This window comes from Crotalus tigris, unplaced genomic scaffold (genome assembly GCF_016545835.1).
Source record: "Crotalus tigris isolate CLP2741 ecotype Arizona unplaced genomic scaffold, ASM1654583v1 scf7180000020638.1684329919:236218, whole genome shotgun sequence".
NCBI lineage: Eukaryota > Metazoa > Chordata > Lepidosauria > Squamata > Viperidae > Crotalus > Crotalus tigris.
The window spans coordinates 60,645-84,894 of record NW_024098116.1 but is presented as its reverse complement, the minus strand read 5'-3'; the positions used below and the strand labels follow the sequence as shown (position 1 = coordinate 84,894).

The following is a 24,250-nucleotide window of genomic DNA, read 5'->3' as shown; positions in this document are numbered from 1 at the left end:
TTAAAATGGGCACCACACACATCAAAAACAGGTGGATCTTCGATCGCACGTCTGTGGGAACCTCTTGACTTTTTTGTGGACATTCGTCGTGATACTTCATCTTTTGAAATCAAAAGCAGTGTGGTAGTTGCTGTTCCTTGTTCAAGATTCTGCAACCTTGTTGTGTTATTTTTTTCTCTCTCTTGCCTATACAGGAAAAACATTACTTGAAAGAAGAGAGGATCCGATTAAGTCAAGAGCTGAGCTGCATGGCTGCTTTGAACAACAAATTGGCTGGAGAATTAGAAATCCTAAAGTCCCAGGATAAACGTTTAAAAGATAAACTTCTGACGATGGAAGCTGCTCTAGATAAAGTAGGTTTCCTTAACCCCTCTACACATAGCCTTCGACTTACAACCATCTGTTTAGTGGCTGTTTGAAGTTCAAACGGCACTGAAAACAGTTACATGACCAGTGCTTTTTTTGTAAGAAAAAAAGGTGCCGGAACTCACATCTTGTTAATCTTTTATTTACCTTTCGGATGTAGTCAGTCACCGTACACACACCCACACACGTCAGTTGTGTAACAAAACATAATGGTCATCAACCGCAATAAGCACTCAGCGCGCGACCACATGACCAATCACAAGCCAAGCAGTGCCCCAAGCCGAGCAGCTGGACGAAGTACGTATGCATTGGGCTTGACACACAAGCAGCCTGCATGCACCATTTTAATGATTTTTGCCGCCGACCTGCTACACTCCACAGGGCGATTCAAGTCCATGTGGACCAAACATCAAATTTTCAAAAGTTACTTTTAAAGCTTGGAAAATCTGTCAAAAAAAGGTGCCAAAACTTCAGTGAGTTCTATGACAAAAAAAGCACTGCTTATGACCATTTTTCACACTTACGACCATTGCAGCGTCCCTCATTGTCAAGTGATTAAAATTTAGACGTTTGGCAACTGACTCGTGTTTATGACGGTTGCAGTGTTATCACCTTTTGGTGACCTTCTGACAGGCAAAGTCAATGAGGAAGCCAGATTCACTTAACAACCATGGTAGTGACTTAACAGCTGCAGGGGTTCTCTTAACAACCGTGCCGAGGAAGGTCGTAAAATGGGGCAAAACAAAGCTCACTTAGCAACTGTCTCGCTTAGCAACAGAAAATTTGGACACAATTGTGGTTCCTGTCGAGAACTAAATGTAATTCTTCTTCCCAGGAATTGCCCTAAGAGAAGTCAGGTTTAGCACATCGTGTTGAAAACCATACAATTACCCATGGAACACTGCAGGGAACCATGTGCAGATCTAAACATTGGGCAAACAAAAGAACCACTCCATAAGCGCATGGCACAACCTAGGACAGGGGTAGGCAACCTTGGCTCTTTTATGACTCGTGGACTTCAACTCCCAGAATTCCTGAGTCAGCATGGCTCAGCTTGGAAACCTCTCCCTTTCTCCTCAGCATGACGGCTCAGGAATTCTGGGAGTTGAAGTCCACGAGTCATAAAAGAGCCAAGGTTGCCTACTCCTGGCCTAGGAGAACAAACCCATCAGGACAAGATTCAGCAGTCCAGCTGCATTTAAAACACAAAGGCCAGTCTTTTGAAGACAACAAAGTCCACATTTTGGACAGAGAGGACCGCTGATTTGAAAGAGGGGGTCCAAGAGGCCATCTATGTCAAAACTGAACAGCTGTCTCTCAACAGTGGGGAAGGGATATGACATCACCTATCTCCAGTCTACAACATAGTCCTTTCAGCAGTTCCAAGAAGGCTCCACACCCATTTGCATTACTCAGGTAACCCTGAGGACCCAGATAAGCCTCCAGGAGGCCTCAATGACTCTCTAAAACAGTGGTTCTCAACCTGTGGGTCGGGATCCCATTTGGGGTCGAACGACCATTTCACGGGGGTCGCCAAACAACGCAGTCCGCCATTTTTTTCCCCTTTTCCTTAGCTGTGCTACTCCCTTTTATTCTATTGGCTTTTGAAAAGCCAATAGAATAGACTCTCTTGAATAGAGTCTAATTCTATTGGCTTTCAAAAGCCAATAGGAATTGTCCAGGCTGTCTCTGCTCTGCTGAGCCCACCAAAAGTCCCATTCTGCAAACAGTGCTGCACCAGTTGAGTAGTCCTCGACTTACGAGCGGTTGGGGGTCGCGGCATTAAAAAGGTTGAGAACCACTGCTCTAAAAGAATGCAAATGACCAGCTGTCTGCAAGGGGTTTAAATCCTTCCATTCCCCACCATCCCGTCAGAGCCGAAGAAGCTTCTTGGATGAGAAGCGGGACACCTTCAAAGAAAAACCAGCAAGTCCAGTTGCCTCATGAAAAAGCACCATTGGGATAACTATGACCTGGATGACTGAGTATCTCCATAGATATTTACCCATAGGACAAATGGGAATGTCTGCGGAGGAAATAAAAATCAGTCAAGATGGAGGGCCCGACTGTGTGATCAAAGCCCCGCCCCTTTTTAACCTGTCAAAGGGGGTCTATGATTACAGAGTCATGGCTGCCATCTTAAGTTTTAGGACTTCACTCTGCAGACATCTCTGAAAATGACAGAAATAAAAACATTTATCGCCAGAAGGGTTTGCCCTGTTCCTGATGCCCCAAACTTTGTTATTAAGACTACAGTATGGTGTGAAAGTTGAGTATGGCTTCCTTCTCTTCATAAGGACTTAGAGATGGGAAGTATTGAACTTCCAAACGGGCTCTGCTCCTTCGGTACTTGCTTTATCCCAAGCTGAATACCTTCCCAAATGTGAGGTTGAATCTTCTACATCAGTGGTTCTCAACCTTTTTAATGCCGCGACCCCCCAACCGGTCGTAAGTCGAGGACTACTCAACCGGTCGTAAGTTGAGGATGACTCAACTGGTGCAGCACCGTTTGCAGAATGGGACTTTTGGCGGGCTCAGCAGGGCAGAGACAGCCTGGACAATTCCTATAGGCTTTTGGAAGCCAATAGAATTAGACTCTATTCAAGAGAGTCTATTCTATTGGCTTTCAAAAGCCAGTAGAATAAAAGGGAGTAGCACAGCTAAGGAAAAGGGGAAAAAAATGGCGGACTGCGTTGTTTGGTGACCCCCGTGAAATGGTCGTTCGACCCCAAATGGAGTCCCGACCCACAGGTTGAGAACCACTGTTCTACATCTTCCTCACCTTCCTGCACGGTGGCCTCAAAATTTTAACAGTATCTCTCAAACATTGTAGATTACTGGTTTTTCAACCTCGGCCATTTGAAGATGTGTGGACTTCAGCTCCCAGAATTCCCCAGCCAGCCACGCTGGCTGGGGAATTCTGAGAGTTGAAGTCCACACATCTTCAGGTGGCCAAGGTTGAGAAACATTGTTGTACACGTCAAGTTTGGTGTTGAAGTTCTTCACCAAGAACTTGGTGGTCCTTATCTGGTTTAGATATGATGGTTGGATGTGACAGGCAGACCATGAGCTGAAAAGACAGTTTAAACTTTAAAACTTCAGCTGTGCCTCCTAATTTAAAGTTAAAGTTAAAATGTACTACTGTTACGGAATTGGTCCGGGATACTTAAGTGAATGGGGTTGAATTTGTCTTTTTGTTTGAGAGAACTAGGAACCATAGAAAAGACGGTTGGATTCGCGAATAGGGTTCCTTGTTTTCGCAAAAACTGTTCTTGATAACTGGACACTGCTTGCATGTCTTGAATGCTACTGGATGCAAAATCCACATCACGTGCCAGTGGTGAATAACTCACTCCGCGTTTCATCCAGGCATCTCTACAGTTTGCCGAGTGCCAGTGCATCATCCAGCGGCAGGAACAAGAAATGATGCGCTACAAGCTTCAGCACACGTTAGAGGTGAAAGTAAGTCTCCTGCTTCATCCAGACTTTAAAACCACGTCTGAACCATCACAGGTAGTCCTTGACTTATAACAGTTAGTTTAGTGATGTTTCGAAGTGACAACGGCACTGAAAAAGCGGACTTAGGACCGTTTTTCACACTTACAACCACCACAGCCTCCCCACACTTGGCAACTGACTCATATTTGTGACGGTCGCGGCATCCGGGGGGGGGCACGTGATGATCCCCTTTTGCGACCTCCTGATAAGCAAAGTCCATGGGGAAACCAGATTCCCTTAACAACGGTGTGACTAACTTAGCAACTGCAGCGATTCGCTTAACAAATGCGGCAAGAAAAGTCGTAAGGTGGGGCAAAACTCGTTAAACAACTGTCTTACTTAGCCACCAGAAATTTGGGGCTCAGTTGCGGTCATAAGCCAAGGACTACCTATGTCAACGGTGCTAACGTCGGATGTTTTTGCTTTGATGTTTTACGTTTAGAGTTAGATTTAGAGTTGGATGATGCTGGGGAGGGGCAGGAATGTGCATGAGAGCTTAGCTAGACATAACAATACTGGACCTAGTGTGTGAACCAAGGTTATTGAAATAAGAGATGATAAGACAGTGATGGTGAACCTTTTAGAGACCAAGTGCCCAAACTGCAACCCAAAATCCACTTATTTATTGCCGGGTGCCAGGTGGGCATGGCCCACTGGGTGGGCGTGGCTATGGTGCTCATGGCAGACTGGGTGGGTGTGGCCAAGGTGGGTGTGATCACCTCAATGTTGCTTGTGGGGAGAAACACCTGTGGGGGGCGGGCAGGGTTGGGGGAAATCCAGGGGGTCTCTGGCAGGTGGGGTGGTGGGCAGGAGGCTCATTCTGCGGGGTGAGGCAAGGCAAGGCGAGGCAGGGCAGGGGAGCCATTGTCGCAGGGCAAGGCGAGGCAGGGGCCAGGGCGGCTGCTGCCTGATACCATCGTCCCCTGCCCACAGAGGCCAGCAAGCGCATGGGTATTGGGATGCATCCAACCACGTGGACCTCAGCAAGTTAGCGGGTGGCTGGTTGAAGAGGGACGGTTGCCATCTCCGGGGCATGGCGCGCGTGACATAGGTTCTCCACCACTGTGATAAGAATTGGCGGGCTGGAGAACTGGAGGGGAAGCCTGCATTTCAAACTAATTGGAGAATTTATGACTGTTAATTGGAGGAGGGAATTGTGCTTTGATACTATGTGCTCAGGGGAGGGGAATCTAGTTTTTGGCTTCGATTATATTAGTGCCAATGCTATGCTTCTCTAATAAAGATTCTTTAAGGTAAACAATGCCTCGGCATCCTTTGAAGAGTTTCATCTGTCTTTGACAACCTTTTCTATTGAGCCGTGGTGGTGCAGTGGTTAGAATGCAGCACTGCAGGCTAACTTACTGCTCGCTCCGGCAGTTCGATGCTGACTGGCTCAAGGTTGACTCAGCCTTCCGTCCTTCCGAGGTTGGTAAAATGAGGACCCAGATTGTTGGGGGCCATAGGCTGACTGTGTAAGTCCCTTAGAGAGGGTTGTAAAGTACTCTGAAGCGGTATAATAAGTGCTATTGCTATTCATAAGCATATCCTTCCCCAGGAGCTGCAGGGACCAGGACACACTGTGGGTTCCTCCTCCGTGAAGCAGCACTATTCATCCTTGCCTCACTCGTCCAGTGCGCCATCATGTCAAACATTTGCAGGCCACATTTCTCATGTAAGTACCGTGTCTGCTCTGGAACACGAAACATCATGGCCGCCATCCTAACGCTCTTCCTCCATCCTCTATCCAGCTCCGGTATGGGCTGCCTCTTGTCTCCCCCCCTTTCTGGAATGTGCTCCCTCTTTCTTAGGAAGCTACCATTTCTTTCTTTCTTTCTTTCTTTCTTTCTTTCTCTTTCTTTCTTTCTTTCTTTCTTTCTTTCTTTCTTTCTTTCTTTTTGAACAATCTTTTTTTTTTATTAATTTTTTTCCCCATCAACATATGTTAATTTTTCCAATCAGACAAGTTGTCTGGTGTTTGCTAAGCTAATACATGTTCACTTCCTAATCCTTCATTCTTTTCTCTAACCAAGAATAGAATAAATTCCAAACTTTATAACAGTCCGTATCTTCTTTGTCTTTCAGCCTCATAGTTAGTCTGTTCATCTCTGCACATTCCAATGTTTTCGTGATTATTTCAGGAAGCTACCGTTTCTGTTGCTAAGCGAAGCATTTGTTAAGTGAATTTTGCCCCATTTTATGACCTTTCTTGGTACACTTCTTAAGTGAGCCACTGCAGATGTTAAGTTAGTAACACGGTTGTTAAGTGAGTCTGGCTTCCCCACGTTGACTTTGCTGGCCAGAAAGTCGCAAAGCGGGTTCACATGATCCCAGGACGCTGCAACCATCATATATACATGCCAGATGCCGAAATTGCTGGACTTGGGGATGTCTAGTTTAATGAAGAGAAGGACGAGGGGGGACATGATAGCAGTCTTCCAGTATCTCAGGGGCTGCCACAAAGAAGAGGGAGTCAAGCTATTCTGCAAAGCACCAGAAGGCAGGACAAGAAGCAACGGATGGAAACTCATCAAGGGGAGAAGCAACCTAGAACTAAGAAGAAACTTCCTGACAGTTAGAACAATCAATCAGTGGAACAGCCTGCCTCCAGAAGCGGTGAATGCTCCAACACTGGAAGTCTTTAAGAAGAGACTGGACAGCCATTTGTCTGAAATGATAGAGGGTTTCCTGCCTGAACAGGGGGTTGGACTAGATGACCTCCAAGGACCCTTCCAACTTTATTATTATTATTATTATTGTTGTGTCTGAATTTTGATAACATGACTGTGGAGATGCTGCTTTGTATCACTGCAGGCTTTTCTTCACAGGCTGAGAATCATGTTCAACTTCCTGAATATTCCTTCTTCTGTCTTTAGTCTTTTAAATTCCCAAACTTTTATTATTTTAGCTATGTTTTACAGTTTTCGCTGTAGCACTCATTAATTATGTCAGTGAGTCAGATGTACAACTCTTGTTCTTGATTAGATCGTGTGTGTGAAATGAGTGCATTTTCTAGCTATTTGCGAGGAATAGAGGAACTTTTTAATTCCTCAAGATTGCAGTACATGATGATGATGATGATGATGAAAAGGACTTTGGAGGCCATCTAAAACTCTATACCATTTCAGACAAATGGCCGTCTAGTCTCTTCTTAAAAACGTCCAGTGTTGGAGCATTCACAGTTCTGGAGGCAGGTTGTTCCACTGGTTAATTGTTCTCACTGTCAGGAAATTTCTCCTTAGTTCTAGGTTGCTTCTCTCCTTGATTCGTTTCCATCTGTTGCTTCAATAGTTACAGACAGGAAATTATCTTCTTTAGATCTGTGCTAGGAGTTCTGAGGGGGTATGAATAGTATGCAACTACCTAGTAATTTCTCAGATCTCCAGATTCTTTTAGAAAATTAAATGATGAAACACTAAACTGTATCTTGTCACTATTAAGGGAAAGAGTGTTTTAAGGAGAGGATCTGTGTGTGTGTGTGTGTGTGTGTGTGTGTGTTTCACTAATCAAATCCTCACGAGTCTTTTCAAAATCCATATTTCCATTCAGATACCATCCAAACTTAAATACAGCAAGGAAGATCCACTGCGAGATTTGAAACAGCTCCTTCAAGAGTTGCGAAGCACAATTGATGAAATACCTTCTGCGATTCTTCCCCAAACAGAAAGTGACAGCGACCCTGACTTGAGCAGTACGCTGTAAGGCTATGCAAAATACTGGTAACTTCTGTGTTTAGGATCTCATTTTGGAAATGCATGATCTATAGGCAAAGGGGACTTTGCCAAGGATAATAACAGACATCAATGGACGTCTCACTTATGCGGAGTTTGTGTTAATCCATTGAGATTAAATTTTCCAAACGGAGCTCAGTTTGTCTTTAATTCCTGGACACACCCATGTTGTCTTCTTGGCAACACTTGAAAAAATCACTTGCCACTGTCTTCTCCTGGGATGTTTTTGCAACTACCTCATTCAGTTTATGCCCTGGTATTTTCCATGGGTCTTTCAGCCAAGGTACAGGTAGTTCTCAACTTACCACAGTTCATTTAGTGATTATTTGAAGTTACGTCACTGAAAAAAGTGACTTATGACCGTTGTTCACCCTTACAACCGTTGCAGCATCCCCATGGTCATGTGATCAAAATTCAGCTGCTTGGCAACTGACTCGTATTTATGACGGTTGCAGGGTCTGGGGTGGGTCACGTGATCCCCTTTTGCGACCTTCTGACAAGCAAAGTCAATGGGGAAGACCGATTCACTTAACAACCGTGTTACTAACTTAACGACTGCAGTGAATCACTTAACAAAGGTGGCAAAAGGTCATAAAATGGGGCAAAAGTCACTTAACAAAGGTCTCACTTAGCAACGGAAATTTGGGACTCCATTGTGGTCGTAAGTCGAGGACTACCTGTATTAACCAGATCCAAACTTTGTATAACTTTTTGAGGTCAATCAACAGAGCTAGATGTTTGCATCCCAGCAGGGTGGATGGATGGATGGATGGATGGATGGACGGACGGACGGACGGATAGATGGACAGAGAGAGAAGGAGAGAGCTACTGTATATACACAAGGACACACATAAGGTTTAATAACCCAAGATCTCCCTTTGAAGACAGTGCTGAGAAACTCAAAACTGTGTGATCTATTTCCACATGGAACAGAAATCTGGCTAGGTGAAGACATGGTGTGACTCAGTATAGGAAAAAAAATCATATTATCATAGGGATGATAGGGTTGGTATCAGGGAACAGTTGTTTAAGCCTCTCAGATGAGTAGCAGGAGACCACCGAGTATCCAACCTTGGCAGCTTTAAGACCTGTGGACTTCAGCTCCCAGAATTCTCATGCTTGCCGAGGCATTCTGGGAGTTGAAGTCCACAGGTTTCAAAGCTGCCAAGACTGAACATCCCTGGAGTAGGGTATGTTTCTGAACTACAGTTCCCAGTACCACTTGCTGGAAGCCATAGCATTGTATTTAGACAAAACACCTGCACCCACAAGAGGGTCAAGCTAAACTGAGGAAAGAGAGGCAATTTCTGCTGGTTGTGCATTGCAAAAGTGAGTATAGGACAGGTTTTCTACAGCTGCTGAAAAAAGGCTTAGTGTTTCTATTTTTATTAGGGGGGGGGGTTGCATTTTGCCTACTGCTTGCCCTTTGTCTACTCTGTGGCCTGCTTCCAGATGCTATTCACTGCCAGCCCTGTGTTTCTCTTGCAGGAGTAGTAACTGGGGAAGGGTCTTGCTTGTTACTGATTGTTCCCTTTTGCTTCCTCCTCCCCCCCTTCACCTACATTTTTCACATTATCCGGATTGCTTTTGAATGTGGCTTTCGAGCAATTTAAAAGAGCACTGAAACCTTGTTCAGAAAGTCAGTTGAGAGTGGGATAATGGGTAACCAAACTGAAAGATCCTATGGAGCTTTGTTTTTATACACAGGTAGTCCTCGACTTACAACCATTAGCTTATCAAGCGGTTAAAGTTAATGTTGGAAGAAAAATCAGGTCCAGTCCCAAGCTGGGAGAAAGACGCTGAAAATTAAAATGGGAGGCTAGCTGCTTAGGAAGGAAAAGCTCTGTTTACTGATGAGCCAGAAACTAAAGTGACAGCAGTATGTTTCTGGGGTGGATAACAAAATGGGGCTGAGAATAAGTGGGTTTTTATACATTCTTTGGGGCTTTGTGATTGAGATGCCTGTTCCTATGTAAGAATAGGTCCTTTAATATTTTAATGGCTGTTGCCAGATTCTTATGGGGTCATGGCTGGCTCTTCAGCCAAAAGGGGAAATGCAAATCCTAGGTCAGGGGTCGGCAACCTTAAACACTCAAAGAGCCACTTGGACTTGTTTCCCAGAGAAAAGAAAACACTGGGAGCCGCAAAACTTACGTGCACACGTGCGCGGGGAGGGGGGGGAGCTTGATTGACGAATTTAATTAAAAAGAAATAGAGGCTGCTGTGCGTGAGTTCTCCCTCCCTCCCTCCCTCCCTCCCTCCCTCCCTCTCTTTCTCTCCCTCTTTCTCTCCCTCCCTCTCTCTCTCTCTCTCGCCCCAGCCCTCTCCCCGGTCTTCTGCTCAACTGGCAAGCTGGCTTCACGCTGTTCTTCGACAAGCTGACACATATTCTTATTGGGCTAGCTCTCTCCTGCCCTTGGTCTGCCAGTCCTCTTCCCACACTCAGTGTGAGTGTGTGTGTGTGTGTGTGTGTGTGTGTGTGTGTGTGTGTGTGAGAGAGAGAGAGAGAGAGTGCTGCTGCTTTCTGCTGCTTCCTGCGGAGACACAGCAAAGGCAGGAGCCCCACCCAATAAGCTTGTCAGCTTGTCGGAGAACAGAGTGAGGCGCGCACGAGAGAGAGAGAGAGAGAGAGAGAGAGAGAGAGAGAGAGAGAGAGAGAGAGAAGCGAAGCGCAAGTGCCTCTTTCTGTCTCTGTCTCTCTCTCTCTGCAAATGGTGGAGGAGGCTGGGAGCTGTAGGAGAAGTCTCAAAGATCCACATGCGGTTCTGGAGCCATGGGTTGCCGACTTGTGTCCTAGGTGTTTGTCTGAGCAAATCTTGTCAGTTTGGCCTTATCTATTGTGTTGCTTATTTAGGGTTTCTGGCTGTCCTTTGTTTATGAATGGTGTGGCCCAGTCTTTCTGAACGGATTACAAAATCTCCATTCCTAAAGACTATCCTCTTCAGGTTTCTGCTTCAGAAAGACTGGAGTTGCTTTCTGCCTTTAAGAAGACGTCTCTGCTCTCCTCTTTTCCTTCAGGGGAAGTATTCTATTCCGCCTCTTTTTAATATTTTATTCAGGGGGACTCTTCCTACAGTTATAACAGCAGCGAAAAAAGGGATTTATGAGCAGTCCTCGAACTTACAACATTGCCACATTATCAAAATTCAGGCACTTGGCAACTGGCATGTAATTACGATAGTTGCAATGTGTTGCGATCGTGTGATTGCCACTTGCAACCGTCCCAGCCGGCTTCCAACAAGCCAAGTCAATGGGGGGGGGAGGGAAGTAGGATTCGTTCAATGACCACGTGATTCACTTAACGACTGTAGCGATTCTCTTAATAAGTAAAAAAGTCATAAAATCAGGCAAGACCCGCTGAACGACCATCCTGTTTAGCAACAGACATTCTGGTCGTAAGTTGAAGACTACCTGTGTGATAACCACAGGGAGACTTCGATATGCACAAAGGCGGAAGGATTTACAAATAAACTACATTGAAAAATGGATGGTTAAGCTGAAGAAGTTGGCGGAGACGGTAAAACTGACAGCTTTGACTAAAGACAAGACTTTGACCAATTTTACCTCGACTTGGAAAGCAATTTTGGACTTTTTTGTGAGAAACAGAGAAATGAAATTTTGATTTGGAGATTGGATCATTCGAATCCTATGGGATTACAGCAATAATGTAGACTCTTGTTAATTTTAGAGGAGGAAGAACTGAATGTACTTTTATATATATATATATATCAGTACCAAAGAAAGTCAGAGGTCAATTCTACTTCTTCCTCCTTTACTTGTTCTTTTTCTTTTTATCTTGCTTCCTGTCTGATTTTTTTCTACTTTTTTGGTTCTCTTTCTTCTCGCCTCTTTTGTTTGCATGTTTTTTTTTTTAATTCAGTAAACTTTAAAAAATTAAAAAAAAAACAAACCCTGACAGATCACGGCCAATGATCGCCTCCCCATCTTGCCACCAGTTTGTTGGACAGTTTGAGAATGTGGCTAAACCTGTTGTTCAACGTGCCTGTGTATCCTTTCCCCTCTCTATGCCATGCAATGGAGAATAATTGACTGGTGGGTTTTGTCCCACTATTGGCTGATTTTGGTGGAAGGACAAACAAAGCCGAAGGAATCCACCAATCCCTTTCCTTCACTTGTCCTGCTTTAAAACCATAAGAATAGGACCAGAGGTCAGTCTTGTTTCAGACAGATTACGGTTTGGCCACTGAGGCAGCCCTGTTTATGTCAGCTTCCTTTTCTGTTAATCTACAGCAGTGTTTCTCAACCTTGACAATTTTAAGGCATGTGGACTTCAACTCCCAGAATTCCACAGCCAGCAACGCTGGCTGTGGAATTCTGGGAGTTGAAGTCCACATGCCTTAAAATTGTCAAGGTTGAGAAACGCTGATCTACAGACTGGTACAATAGGCTGTAATGAAGCCACCACTCAGCTATGTCTCTTTTCCTAATCAGGAACCCACTTTGTATAAGACAGTTATGACTACCCAAAGTGTGTAAACAATTTGATGTATTACGTGGTATTTGCATTTTTACCCCCCATCCAGAGACTTTCCTAGCAGCGAAAGCATTGGCAGAAGATCACATGACCCCTGCAGGTGAGGCGCACTGAAATTTTGACCTGGAATATCAAAATGTTGTGATTGGGTCAGATGGAAGAATGTGGCTTTTTTTTTTTGCATTTCTAGCATATTTTTTAAGTACTTTTATGGAGTGCCAAACATCTTTGAACATTAATGGCCTAACCCAGGAGTAGGCAACCTTGGCTCTTTTATGACTGGTGGACTTCAACTCCCAGAATTCCTGAGCCAGCCATGCTGAGGGGAAAGGGAGAGTTTCCAAGCTGAGCCATTACTGGCTCAGGAATTCTGGGAGTTGAAGTCCACGAGTCATAAAGCGGCCTAGGCCTACGCCAGAGATAGGTAACCTTGGCTCTTTTGTGACTCGTGGACTTCAACTCCCAGAATTCCTGAGCCAGCCATGCTGAGGGGAAAGGGAGAGTTTCTAAGCTGAGCCATGCTGGCTCAGGAATTCTGGGAGTTGAAGTCCACGAGTCATAAAAGAGCCAAGGTTGCCTACCCCTGGCCTATCCAGAATGCAGTTATGGAGACAATTAAAAAACAGCCTTCATTTGTCCTGCATTAAGATTATAGTCACAGATACTACGTGACTAGCGCTGATGATGTGCTATGTGACTAGCACTGATGATGTTACTTAGTCTGGTAATGCAACATCTACAAGAAAACCACCAAGCTCAGAGAACACCAAGGACCCCACAGTTCAACCCTGAGCTTCAAATAGTCTTTTCTAGCAGTTACAGATACGTCTTACGCAGTTTCTAACATGATAGGAAGTTCTCCCACCATGAAAGGAAAGCTTGTTCCAGAAATGTTGTTTTCCCCCAAAATGTTCCATTTTAGAGAAGCATCAATCCCCAAGTGAACAACAACAACAAAACCCCTCTAAAATGTTCCAGCAAGTCTGTTCTATTCTAGAATAGAAAATTCAGAAATCCTTTTTTTTTTCTCTTCCCCCCGCCCAATTACTGGCTGATGTGTTGGAAGTAATGACATCTTCTGCAGTGCTTTTTGTGTCTGGTCCCTGCTAGTTAAAGAAATAATTAGGGAACGAAAACTGTCTTGGTTAAAGAGATCACAAGCATGGTTTTTCTCAGAAATTGGCTTGGTTTGGTTCATATTTTATACCAAAGAAACTGGACGGGTCCTGGGATTCCATGAACATCCTTGTTTTTCCCAAAGGAGGTTCTTTGATGGCTTTGTCCTCATTATCATACATTTATTTCATCAATAATCAACGTTCTTTGACGGCTTTCACAGAGTTCTGTCTCTCGATACAGGGACGCTGCCGTCAGAGATTTACCTTTGGAGAGGACCAGGGGGCAAGAAACATTTAGCAGGTGAGAAGTGATGCTTAGCTTGGTCCTTCAATATGGCAAAGGGATCAGCTTGTCGTTAAGAGTAGAATTGTAACAAGACCATGTGTGGAATGGCATGTCCAGCTCCACCACTTTCCAGATCTTTTTCGAAGAGTCCATCTAATTCAGTGGTTCTCAACCTTTTTAATGCCGCGACCCCCAACCGGTTATAAGTTGAGGACTATCCAACCGGTCATAAGTTGAGGACTATCCAACCGGTCGTAAGTCGAGGACTTTCCCTACCCGGGAGCACCACGCATGCGTGGTGCCGCCCCCTGCGCCGGCCGAGGTGTAGCTGGCAAGCAGCAGAGACGGCGCAGGCCGACCACCAGCTGGGCCACCAGCTGGCCCAGCCCAAGGGAGGTAAAGGCACCCGCCGGGCCCCACGCACGCCAGCAACCCTCCCTGCGCCCGCCGGCCTCCCACCTCCCACCCCTGGCCCTCTTTTACTTACATTTTTAGTAGTTGCTCAGCAGGGAGGGGTAGAAACTTCCAGACAGCTTGCCTTCGCTGCAGACAACTTGCAGCACCGTTTGCAGAATGGGACTTTTGGTGGGCTCAGCAGGGCAGAGACAGCCTGGACAATTCCTATTGGCTTTTGAAAGCCAATAGAATTAAACTCTATTCAAGAGAGTCTATTCTATTGGCTTTCAAAAGCCAATAGAATAAAAGGGAGTAGCACAGCTAAGGAAAAGGGGGAAAAAATGGCGGACTGCGTTGTTTGGCGACCCCCGTGAAATGGTCATTCGACCCCAAATGGGATCCCGACCCACAGGTTGAGAACCACTGGTCTTATTCTCCACCCCAAACGTTGAGTATTTGTGTGGCCTTCAGGAGGAGGAAGAAAAAATATTGCCAGTTCCACTGATTAAAGCAAGTCTGTCTATCAAACTACCTGCTTGGATTCTGTTTTAAGATCTTCAGACACATATTTCAGACAGAAAAGATCATTTTGTTTTTTTCAACAGAAGTGGCCTTCTCTTTTGCTTAAGCTTAAGGAAGCAGGCTAGAATCTAGAAGACTGTGAGTTCTAGTCCCACCTCAGGCATGAAAGCTGACTGGATGATTTTGAGACAATCACAGGGGACTTTGATTTCTAGCCTTGACTTAGACGTGACAGCAAACTTGGTGACTTTGAGACAATCACCAGGGGACTGTGAATTCTAGTCTTGCCTTAAGCATGAAAGCCAATTGGGTGACTTTGAGTCTATTACCTGGAGACTGAGTCTTGGTCACCACGATGTAAAAAAGATGTTGAGACTCTAGAAAGAATGCAGAAAAGAACAACAAAGATGATTAGGAGACTGGAGGCTAAAACATATAAGGAACGGTTGCAGGAATTGGGTATGTCTAGTTTAATGAAAAGAAGGGGTGACATGATAGTGTTCCAATATCTCAGAGGTTGCCACATAGAAGAGGGAGTCAAACTATTTTCCAAAGCACCTGAAGGCAGGACAAGAAGCAACGGATAGAATCTAACCAAGGAGAGAAGCAACCTAGAACTAAGGAGAAATTTCCTGACAGTGAGAACAATTAACCAGTGGAACAACCTGCCTCCAGAAGTTGTGGATGCTCCAACACTGGCAGTTTTTAAGAAGAGATTGGACAGCCATTTGTCTGAAATGGTATAGGGTTTCTTGTCTGAGCAGGGGGTTGGACTAGAAGACCTCCAAGGTCCCTTCAAACTCTGTTATTCTGTTCTCTTCTAATGTAAGGTCAGATTCCTGATCTTCTGTGTGACTCTTGAGTAACAGAGAGGCAACCTGCTTTCCTTTTTTCTTTTATTCATAGGGATGCATCAAACTTACGTACTGCGGATCTTGAAGATCAGGAATCAACTTTCCCTTTTACATCAGGTGGTGAGCTTCTTCTTGGGCATTAAACAAGGGAAGATCTAAGATGATTAATAATATGAATGCAGATCTGGCAGGAAAATGTTGATCCTTGATACCAGAGCTCGCACTTATTTAAATGAGATGGTCAGTGCGAGATGGCCGTGCCTGGTTGATCGTGGTGTGTTGTCCCATTCTGCCCTGGGAGATCTGCTTAGTTCATGGGTCGGCAACCTGCGGCTCCGGAGCCGCATGTGGCTCTTTGAGCCTTCTCCTGTGGCTCCCAGTCTTCCTCCACCATTTACAGAGACAGAGACAGAGAGAGGCACTTGCGCTTCCCTGCTTTCCTTCTCTGTCTGTTTGTCTGTCTGTCTGTCCCTCTCTCTCTCTCTCTCTCTCTCTCTCTCTCTCTCTCTCTCTCTCTCTCTCTACGTGTGTAAAAAAGAGAGTGGCCTCACGTTCTCTGACAAGCTGACGAGCTTATTGGGCGGGGCTCCTCCCTTTGCTGCGTCTCTGCAGGAAGCAGTTAACAGGAAGGGCAAGAGAGAGCCAGCCCAATAACAATGTGTGTCAGCTTGTTGGGGAACAGCCTGAAGCCAGCTTTCCAGGTGAGCAGAAGATCGGAGAGAGGGAGGGGGGGGAGAGGGAGAGAGAGAGAGAGAGAGAGAAAGAGAGAGAGAGGGAGAGAGAGAAAGAGAGAGAGAGGGAGAGAGAGAAAGAGAGAGAGAGAACTCATGCACAGCAGCCTCTATTTCTTTTTAATTAAACTCTTCAATCAAGCTTCCTACCGCTTGCGTGTGCGCGCAAGTTTTGCGGCTCCCAGTGTTTTCTTTTCTCTGGGACACGGGTCCAAGTGGCTCTTTGAGTGTTTAAGGTTGCAGACCCCTGGTTTAGTTGAAACTTCTCTTATGGAACTACAACATGGGAAATGATGGTTCATGTTTGTAAGAAAAAAGAAAAGGAAGAGAAAAAAAACTTGGGGTCCCTTGAAGCATTCCCTTTTAACCTACATTGTCTTTGCTACGTTTAGTGTCCCAAATCTCTGCTCGCTACACCTCTTCAAAGAAACCATCCTTAGAGGATCGATACAAAGATAGGTCTCCTGTGCATTCCTTGCTAACTGCTCCTTTGGATGACCTTAAGGCAGCTCCTGTACCTTCCTTGGAACGACGGTCCAGTCTGAAGAAGAACAACAACTCCCCAGAAGCCACAACTGCAACCACTAGTCGAAGTAAGTGGAAAATGTCTGTGGAGATTCTCAGTCATCCAGGTCATGGTTGTCCCAAAAAGTGCTTTTTCCAAGAGGCAACTGGACTTCCTTGTTTTTCTTTGAAGACGTTTCGCTTCTCATCCAAGAAGCTTCTTCAACTCTGACCAGATGGTGGGGAATGGAAGGATTTATACTCCTTGCAGACAGCTGGTCATTTGCATTCTCTTAGAGCAGGGGTGTCAAACTGCTGGCCCGTGGGCCGGAAGTGTCATGCCGAAATCACGCCCACTCCAGCTCTGGCAATGGGAAAAAAGTCGCGGTGCGTCGCGACATGTCACGTGACGTGGCGAGTTTGACACCCCTGTTTTAGAGAGTCGTTGAGGCCACTTGGAAGTTTATTCTTTTAAAGACAACAAAGTCCACATTTTGGACAGAGAGGACCACTGCTTTGAAAGAGGGGAGAAAGAGGCCATCTATGTCAAAACTGAACAGCCCTCTCTCAACAGAGGGGGAGGGATACGACATCATCTATCTCCAGTCTACAACACGGTCCTTTCAGCAGTTCCAAGAAGGCTCCACACCCATTTGCACCACTCAGGTGACCCTGAGGACACCCATAAACCTCCAGGTGGTCTTATTGGCTCTGTAAAAGAATGCAAATGACCAGCTGTCTGCAAGGAGTATAAATCCGCCCATTCCCCACCATCCAGTCAGAGCTGAAGAAGCTTCTGGGATGAGAAGCAAAACATCTTCAAAGAAAAACCAGAAAGTCCAGTTGCCTCCTGAAAAAGCACCTTTGGGACAAGTAAGTGGAACGTAATCATAAAGGATCTTTTGCTTCAGAAGGACACAACCAGCTCTTCCTAGCAAAGCAAACCCTAAGAAAAGTAGCCGGAAGCTGCAGTTGGTTCAAAATGTGGCAAACGGTATGGTTTTGTGGAAGTCTGGATTTATACACGTGCCACCTCACTTGAGAGAGCTGCATTGGCTGCCGATTTGCTTCCAGGTCTTGTCACCTTCAAAACCATGCATGGCTTGGGGCCAGGTTATTTGAAGGACAGTCCTTTCCCAATTATATCTACCTGACCCACCAGATTAGGGAGGTAGGGAATGTTACGGATCCCAAGGAGGTCCATTTAGTGGGACCAAGAAGAAGGGTCTTCTCTGTGGTGGCTCCTTCCCTGTGGAACATCAGCCCTGCGGAAATAAGATTGGCCCTCACTTTGACACTCTTTCAAAAGACCCTGAAGACACCTTTTTGCCAACAGGCCTGGGACCTCAGAGTGATATGGAGCCCATCAAGTGGCTGATTTGATTATTGTGCCAGGGGGGGATGGGGAATTCTGGGAGTTGAAGTCTACAAGTCTTGAAGCTGCCGAATTTGAAAAAAGATTGGTTTATATACCAGGGTATAATTAGCATGCATAAGAATTTGTTGGAATATTCATGAGCAGGAAGAGTCATGTGGTAACTCAGTCAGCCAATGTGAAGAAAGTGCTACTGAGTCTGTGCAAAAAGGGTATTGAGTTAGAAGCTGAATTTTCAGTCGCAGGTCTGTCTCTGTATCTCTCTGTAAGAAGTCTTCATTGAGCGATGTTGCTGTAAAGAAGAATGTATGGTATTGTAAATATTTTGATATGAATATAAAGAGGTTATTTTGAATCAGCTAAATGCAGTCAACTGTGAGAGCTTCTGATTTATTTTTCACCATCAGCGAAATTAAAATTCTCTAACAGAACTGATAGAGAGAGAAATGAAGAAGCAATTTTTAGTGCTGTGAATATGGTTTTTTTTCTTTCTGTCAATGGAAACATCACATTGTGTGTTTTTCTTTTCGAACAGGTGTTTCTTTCACCACCTCTGCCTGTAAGTATAATTGGATTTTTTTCCCCTCAACTTCCCATTGCTGTTGATTGATAAGCCTGTTTCTGCCTTCAGTACTGAAAAATGGGCATTTTCTTTTTCTTTCCCGATGCACAGAAATAATGAGAAAATAAACATTGTGTAGTCCGGGTTGGTACAACACAACAAGTCAAACAAAAGACAGGTAGTCCTCAATTTCCGTTGCTAAGAGAGACAGTTGTCAAGGGAGTTTTCTCCGTTTTATGACCTTTCTTGCCACTGTTGTTAAGTGAATCACTGCAGTTGTTAAGTTAACAACACGGCTGTTAAGTGAATCCGGCTTCCCCCATTGACTTTGCTTTTCAGAACGTCGCAAAAGGGATCACATGACCCAGGGACACTGCAACCCGTCGTAAATATCAGCCAGTTGCCAAGCCGCTGAATTTTGATCACGTGACCACAGGAATGCTGTAACGGTCATAAGTGTGAAAAACGGGCATATCACTTTTTTCAGTGCCGTTGTAACTCCGAATGGTCACTAAACAAATGGTTGTAAGTCCGAGGACTACTACTAATCTACGTTTTTTTTTCTTGCCACTAAGTGTAAAAACTTCTTAAATTCATCCCTCTTCTCCAATGACAGGGAGCCTTTATGGAGAATGTGATCCTCTTTTTTTGTTTTTTTCCTCCACAAACAAAACATTTCAAGGATTTGGGCACAATTATCCCTGAAAGATAAACGGATATCTTTATTCTGTCACTAAACGTTAGGGATCAGGATAAAAGCTGAAAAGGAAGAGAAACCGTCGGGCAAGCTGATGGCTAAACTCCAGTTTTCACATTTATTAGCAATGAGGGGGGGAAAAACCCTATCTTTTCGTCAAGTTGTTTTGGCGTGCAATTTATCCGTTTCGTGATAGGGACTTTGAACATGTCTGTTGGCTCCTATTTCATGCGAATCTGATCCTTTGCGGCTGCACAGTGTTCCACATGGGTTCAAACTGAAAATATTTTGGGTACCTTCATGTTTCACATACATCATAGTTGTTTTGCTTATGTTCTTTGGTTTAAAAAAAAACAACCCATGCAAAATTTGGGACCAAAGTATACAGGATAAGGGAAGCTCCAAGCTACATCACTGACACTGCAGTAGTGTTTCTCAGCCGTGGCAGCTTGAAGATGGGTGGACTTCAACTCCCAGAATTCCCCAGCCAGCCTCAAGCTGCCACGGTTGAGAAACACTAGTCTATATAAAAAGAAGGGCAGATGGACCGAGGCCAACATCACCACCAATATCACCAACATCCCTTAGCATCAGGGGTGGGCAGCCTTGGCTCTTTTATGACTCGTGGACTTCAACTCCCAGAATTCCCGAGCCAGCATGGCTCAGCTTGGAAACTCTCCCTTTCCCCTCAGCATGGCTGGCTCGGGAATTCTGGGAGTTGAAGTCCACAAGTCATAAAAGAGACAAGGTTGCCTACCCCTTCCTTAGCTGATAACATGAAGCAGGCTCAGTCCTCAAAGAGGTGGTGGAAATATTCACATATCTTTTCCACGGAAAGAGCAATGCCTAATAAATAGTCCTCAGTTTACAACCCTTCATTTAGAGACCTATCAAAATTACGATGGCACTAAAAAAAAATGATTTAGGACTGGTGTACGTGCTTACAGCCTTGGTAGCGTTCCCAGGGTTAAAATTCAGGAATTTGGCAACCCACATGTATTTGTGAGGGTGGAAGCAAAGCAAAGTCAATGGGGGGAAGCTGGATTCACTTAATGACCATGCAGTTCACTTGATGACAACCGTGGCAAAAAGGTCATAAAATTGAGTACAACTCACTTAACAGTTGGGGTCGTAAGTCGAGCGCTACTTGCATTTCACAGTTCTTGCTGGTAAGGACAGTCCAAGTTGCCCTTCATTTAGAATGGAATGGAATGGAATGGCATGGAATGGAATGGAACTGGAATTGGAACTGGAACGAAATAAAACAGCAGGAATTGAATTGGAACAGAGCAGAATTGAACAGAACAGAACAGGAATTGGATTGGAAGGGAAGGGAACAGAACCGAAATTGGATGAGAAGAGAAGAGAACTGGAATAGAACAGAACAGAAATTGGATTGGAATGGAACAGAAGGAGCAGAACAGTACAGAATAATGGAATGGAATAGGAATAGGAATAGGAATAGGAATAGAATAGAATAGAATAGAATAGAATAGAATAGAATAGAATAGAATAGAATAGAATAGAATAGAATAGAACAGAACAGAGCAGAGCAGAACAGAACAGAACAGAATATATTCACAGCACCTGTAGTGATTCACTTAATATTTACTCGCTTAACTATGAATAAAAATTCACAACAACTTTGGTAAAAAAGGTAGTAAAATCAGGTGTGGTTCACTTAACAACTGCCTTGTTTAGCAGTGGAAATTCTGACCCCTACTGTGGTCATAAGTCAAGGATTACGAATTCTAAATCCATTAACTTTGTTTCTATGGGTTGAAACCCAAGCAGCTCTGCCAGTCCCAGCAATCTAGCGGGGCTCTGAAAAAACCAGGACTTGTGTCAATGTTAATGTAATGTTGTGTACATCAACACAACTACAACTGTTTCAGCTGACTTGTGCTTTTGCCTTTACCACCGGCAGTCCTGGCTGTGGATGTATGTGCTTTTTATATCTCTGACAGTTTACATCAAGGATCCCCAACCTATGGGCCACAGCCCACTAATGGGCGGTGAGGGGTTTGCAACCGGGCCGTGGAAACGGCTGGCGAGCACACACGTATCATCACTTGCACAAGCAGCGGGCGAGAGCACACGCATGCTCCCTTTAAAATGAGCTGCAGGCGCACGTGCATCCCGCTCACGTAAATGGAGCTGTGCTCACACTTCTGCTTGTCGGCCACTTACACGGAACCATTCCCTCTCGCTCCTTCCCCCCCCCCATCTCCCCACCGGACCACAAAACCAGAAACATTGGGTAGCACTGGTTTACAATCATGACTGGCTATTTTGTCCCTAGCGATTCAGACGGGGGAATCCAGTGGAAGCGCTTGCAGGAAATTACAGAACAAGATGGAGAATCTACAAAACCTTGTGGAAACAATGCAGTTAAAAAACCAAGGTAGGAGAAATTGCTTTGCTTTGTTCTGTCCTTGCACATTTACGACCTTGTAAGGTCCTTTTGGTACTGTGATGCAGGAAATCACCTTGAGGATTTCTTAAAACAAGTGGATTGGCTTTGTGAGGTAAAAATTGAAACCATCCACTTTCTGAAGAATTTCTTTTTGCAGCACTTTTACTAGACACAATTGCCCTAGGCAAGGCTGGCCCTAACACAGCTGGCTTTCATGCCTAAGGCGGGACTAGAACTCACCGTCTCCTGGTGATTGGCCCAAATCACCCAGCTTGCTTTCATGCCTAAGGCGGGACTAGAACTCACAGTCTCCTGGTGATTGGCCAAAGTCACCCAGCTGGCTTTCATGCCTAAGGCAGGATTAGAACTCCCCATCTCCTGGTGATTGGCCCAAAGTCACCCAGCTGGCTTTCATGCCTAAGGCGGGACTAGAACTCACCATCTCCTGGTGATTGGCCCAAAGTCACCCAGCTGGCTTTCATGCCTAAGGCGGGACTAGAACTCCCCGTCTCCTGGTGATTGGCCCAAAGTCACCCAGCTGGCTTTCATGCCTAAGGCGGGACTAGAACTCACCGTCTCCTGGTGATTGGCCCAAAGTCACCCAGCTGGCTTTCATGCCTAAGGCGGGACTAGAACTCACAGTCTCCTGGTTTGTAGCCACCACCAGAACCATTTTTTACAGAACCTAAAGAGAGACGACATTTGTTTTCCAGACTTATGTGGCGTTAACAGCTCTTTCCTTTATGCTATTTCCAGCAATGTCCACCATGATCAGATGCCAGGAAAAGAAAATAGAGCAAGCCAAGGAAAAAGAGAAGAAGCTCTCCAAATGAATATATAGGCACGTTTATTTTTTTTTAATCCCCCAAAGAGGCATCCATATTGCCTTTTGCCGAATGGAATCTTTTTAAGCATCCTGTTCTTGTTAATAATAAAAGTTGACATAGTTTTGTAATCTGTCCTTTGCTTTAGAAAAAAAAAAAAAAAAACGACCGAGACTGTTAGCGTCTCCGTGACTTGGAAAGGGCCTCAAGTCCTGAGAGAATTCATCCCATGCATTTTTATTATTTTAGGAATTTCCAATTTGGCTCAAATGCATCAGCTCTGGAAGGCGGGAGCTGATCAGTGGCCAAAATTCAAGCAGGTGCCATGATCCAGTTCAGCAGAATGCCAGACACAACCGTTATAGTGCTAATGTGGTAATGGCACAGCTGTTTGCTTTGCTGTTGTGCAACTCACTCTCTATGTAGAGCAAGGGTCTTCAAACTTCGCCCTTTTTATGACTTGTGGACTTCAACTCCCAGAATTCCTCAGCCAGGCACGGGTGCCTGGCTGAGGAATTCTGGGAGTTGAAGTCCACAAGTCATAAAAAGGGCCAAGTTTGAAGACCCCTGCTCTACGTAAACTCAACAGGAACGACCCGACTCTGTAGTCCTAGGGTTACATTAACAAAGGGATATTTCCAAATCACGTGAAGTGATAGTACCGCTTGAACTTGCACTGAATGAGACCACATTTGGAATCTTGTGTCCAATTCTGCTCACAAGATGCTAAGGCCCTAGAAAGAGTGCAGAGAAGAGCAACAAAGATGATTAGGGGACTGGAGGCTAAAGCATATGAAGAACCATGGCCAGAATGTCTAGTCCAGGGATCTGCAACCTTGACAACTTTCACACTTGTGGACTTCAGCTCCCAGAATTCCCCTGACAGCCATGTTGGCTGGGGAATTCTGGGAGTTGGAAGCCCGCAAGTCTTCAAGTTGGCAGGTTTGGAGGCCCCTGCTCTGTGCTACTGCAGGAATAACACAGAATTGCAGGGAAGAAGGGCAAGGAATTGGTGGATCTCCAAATGCCAGACTTCGTCCAAGCCAGCATGGAGAATTAGCAGATGAGAGGACTGAAGTGGACATCATCTAAGCTGTAGGTTCCTTACCTCTGATTGGCAAATTCCTTCTTGCTTCACCCATCAAGTTTACATTTGATCTGTTTTTTTCTCTCCATTGTGAAATATCTCTTTGCTATACATAGGCACGCTCAGTTCTTGCGCAGACTTTGGACTCTTGGTTAGCTTTCTCAGTGTTTTTATAAACCTCACCTAAGGTAAACAGTGTCCCTTTGCAGATAAGAAGCCAGAGCCTCACCTGTTAACTCAGCTCCAGACCAGCAGAATAGTATTCATCCTAGTCTCCTTTGAAATAATCACGGTCACCTAGCAAAAGTTTTCAATTCAGTACTTCCCCCCCCCCCCCGTTTTTATGATCGGCTTGTCACGCAAAAGCAGAGGTAATGAAAGCCCAGCCGTCTGTTTAAATATCAGTGCAAGAACCTTAGCATGTTCAACGTCTTCAGCAGTTTAAAAATAAATCCAAAAATGTTTAGCGTGCCTGCTATATTATATGCCCGCCTCTCCTGCAGACATGTATCTCTGCTAGGTTATAGGTGTGCTTGGAAAATTGCATCCAGTTTTGGTCGCCACGATCTAAAAAAAGATGTTGGGACTCTAGAAAGAGTGCAGAGAAGAGCAACAAAATTGATGAGGAGACTGGAGGCTAAGACATGCGAGGAACTCTTGCAGGAATTGGCTATGTCTAGTTCAGAGGTAGGCAACCTTGGCTCTTTTATGACTCGTGGACTTCAACTCCCAGAATTCCTGAGCCAACATGACTGGCTCAGGAATTCTGGGAATTGAAGTCCACAAGTCAT

At 45.0% G+C, this 24,250-nt stretch overlaps 1 protein-coding gene across 12 annotated transcripts in view; it reads left to right on the top strand.

The window, feature by feature from the left end:
- CCDC158 (coiled-coil domain containing 158) overlaps positions 1-22,503 on the top strand; it is a 79,190-nt gene extending 56,687 nt beyond the window's left edge. For 10 of the 12 annotated variants that reach the window (XM_039368110.1, XM_039368112.1, XM_039368121.1 and 7 more), the window contains 11 exons: positions 195-353; positions 3,736-3,828; positions 5,420-5,536; positions 7,411-7,559; positions 12,137-12,187; positions 13,447-13,506; positions 15,316-15,383; positions 16,387-16,587; positions 18,409-18,432; positions 21,435-21,536; positions 22,305-22,503. In XM_039368110.1, coding sequence (XP_039224044.1) covers positions 195-353; positions 3,736-3,828; positions 5,420-5,536; positions 7,411-7,559; positions 12,137-12,187; positions 13,447-13,506; positions 15,316-15,383; positions 16,387-16,587; positions 18,409-18,432; positions 21,435-21,536; positions 22,305-22,381 — 1,101 coding nt within the window. In that variant the 3' untranslated portion in view covers positions 22,382-22,503. The remainder of the gene's footprint in view (positions 1-194; positions 354-3,735; positions 3,829-5,419; positions 5,537-7,410; positions 7,560-12,136; positions 12,188-13,446; positions 13,507-15,315; positions 15,384-16,386; positions 16,588-18,408; positions 18,433-21,434; positions 21,537-22,304) is intronic. The other 2 variants (XM_039368111.1, XM_039368122.1) reach the window with 1 other exon arrangement.
- Positions 22,504-24,250: the final 1,747 nt, after the last annotated feature.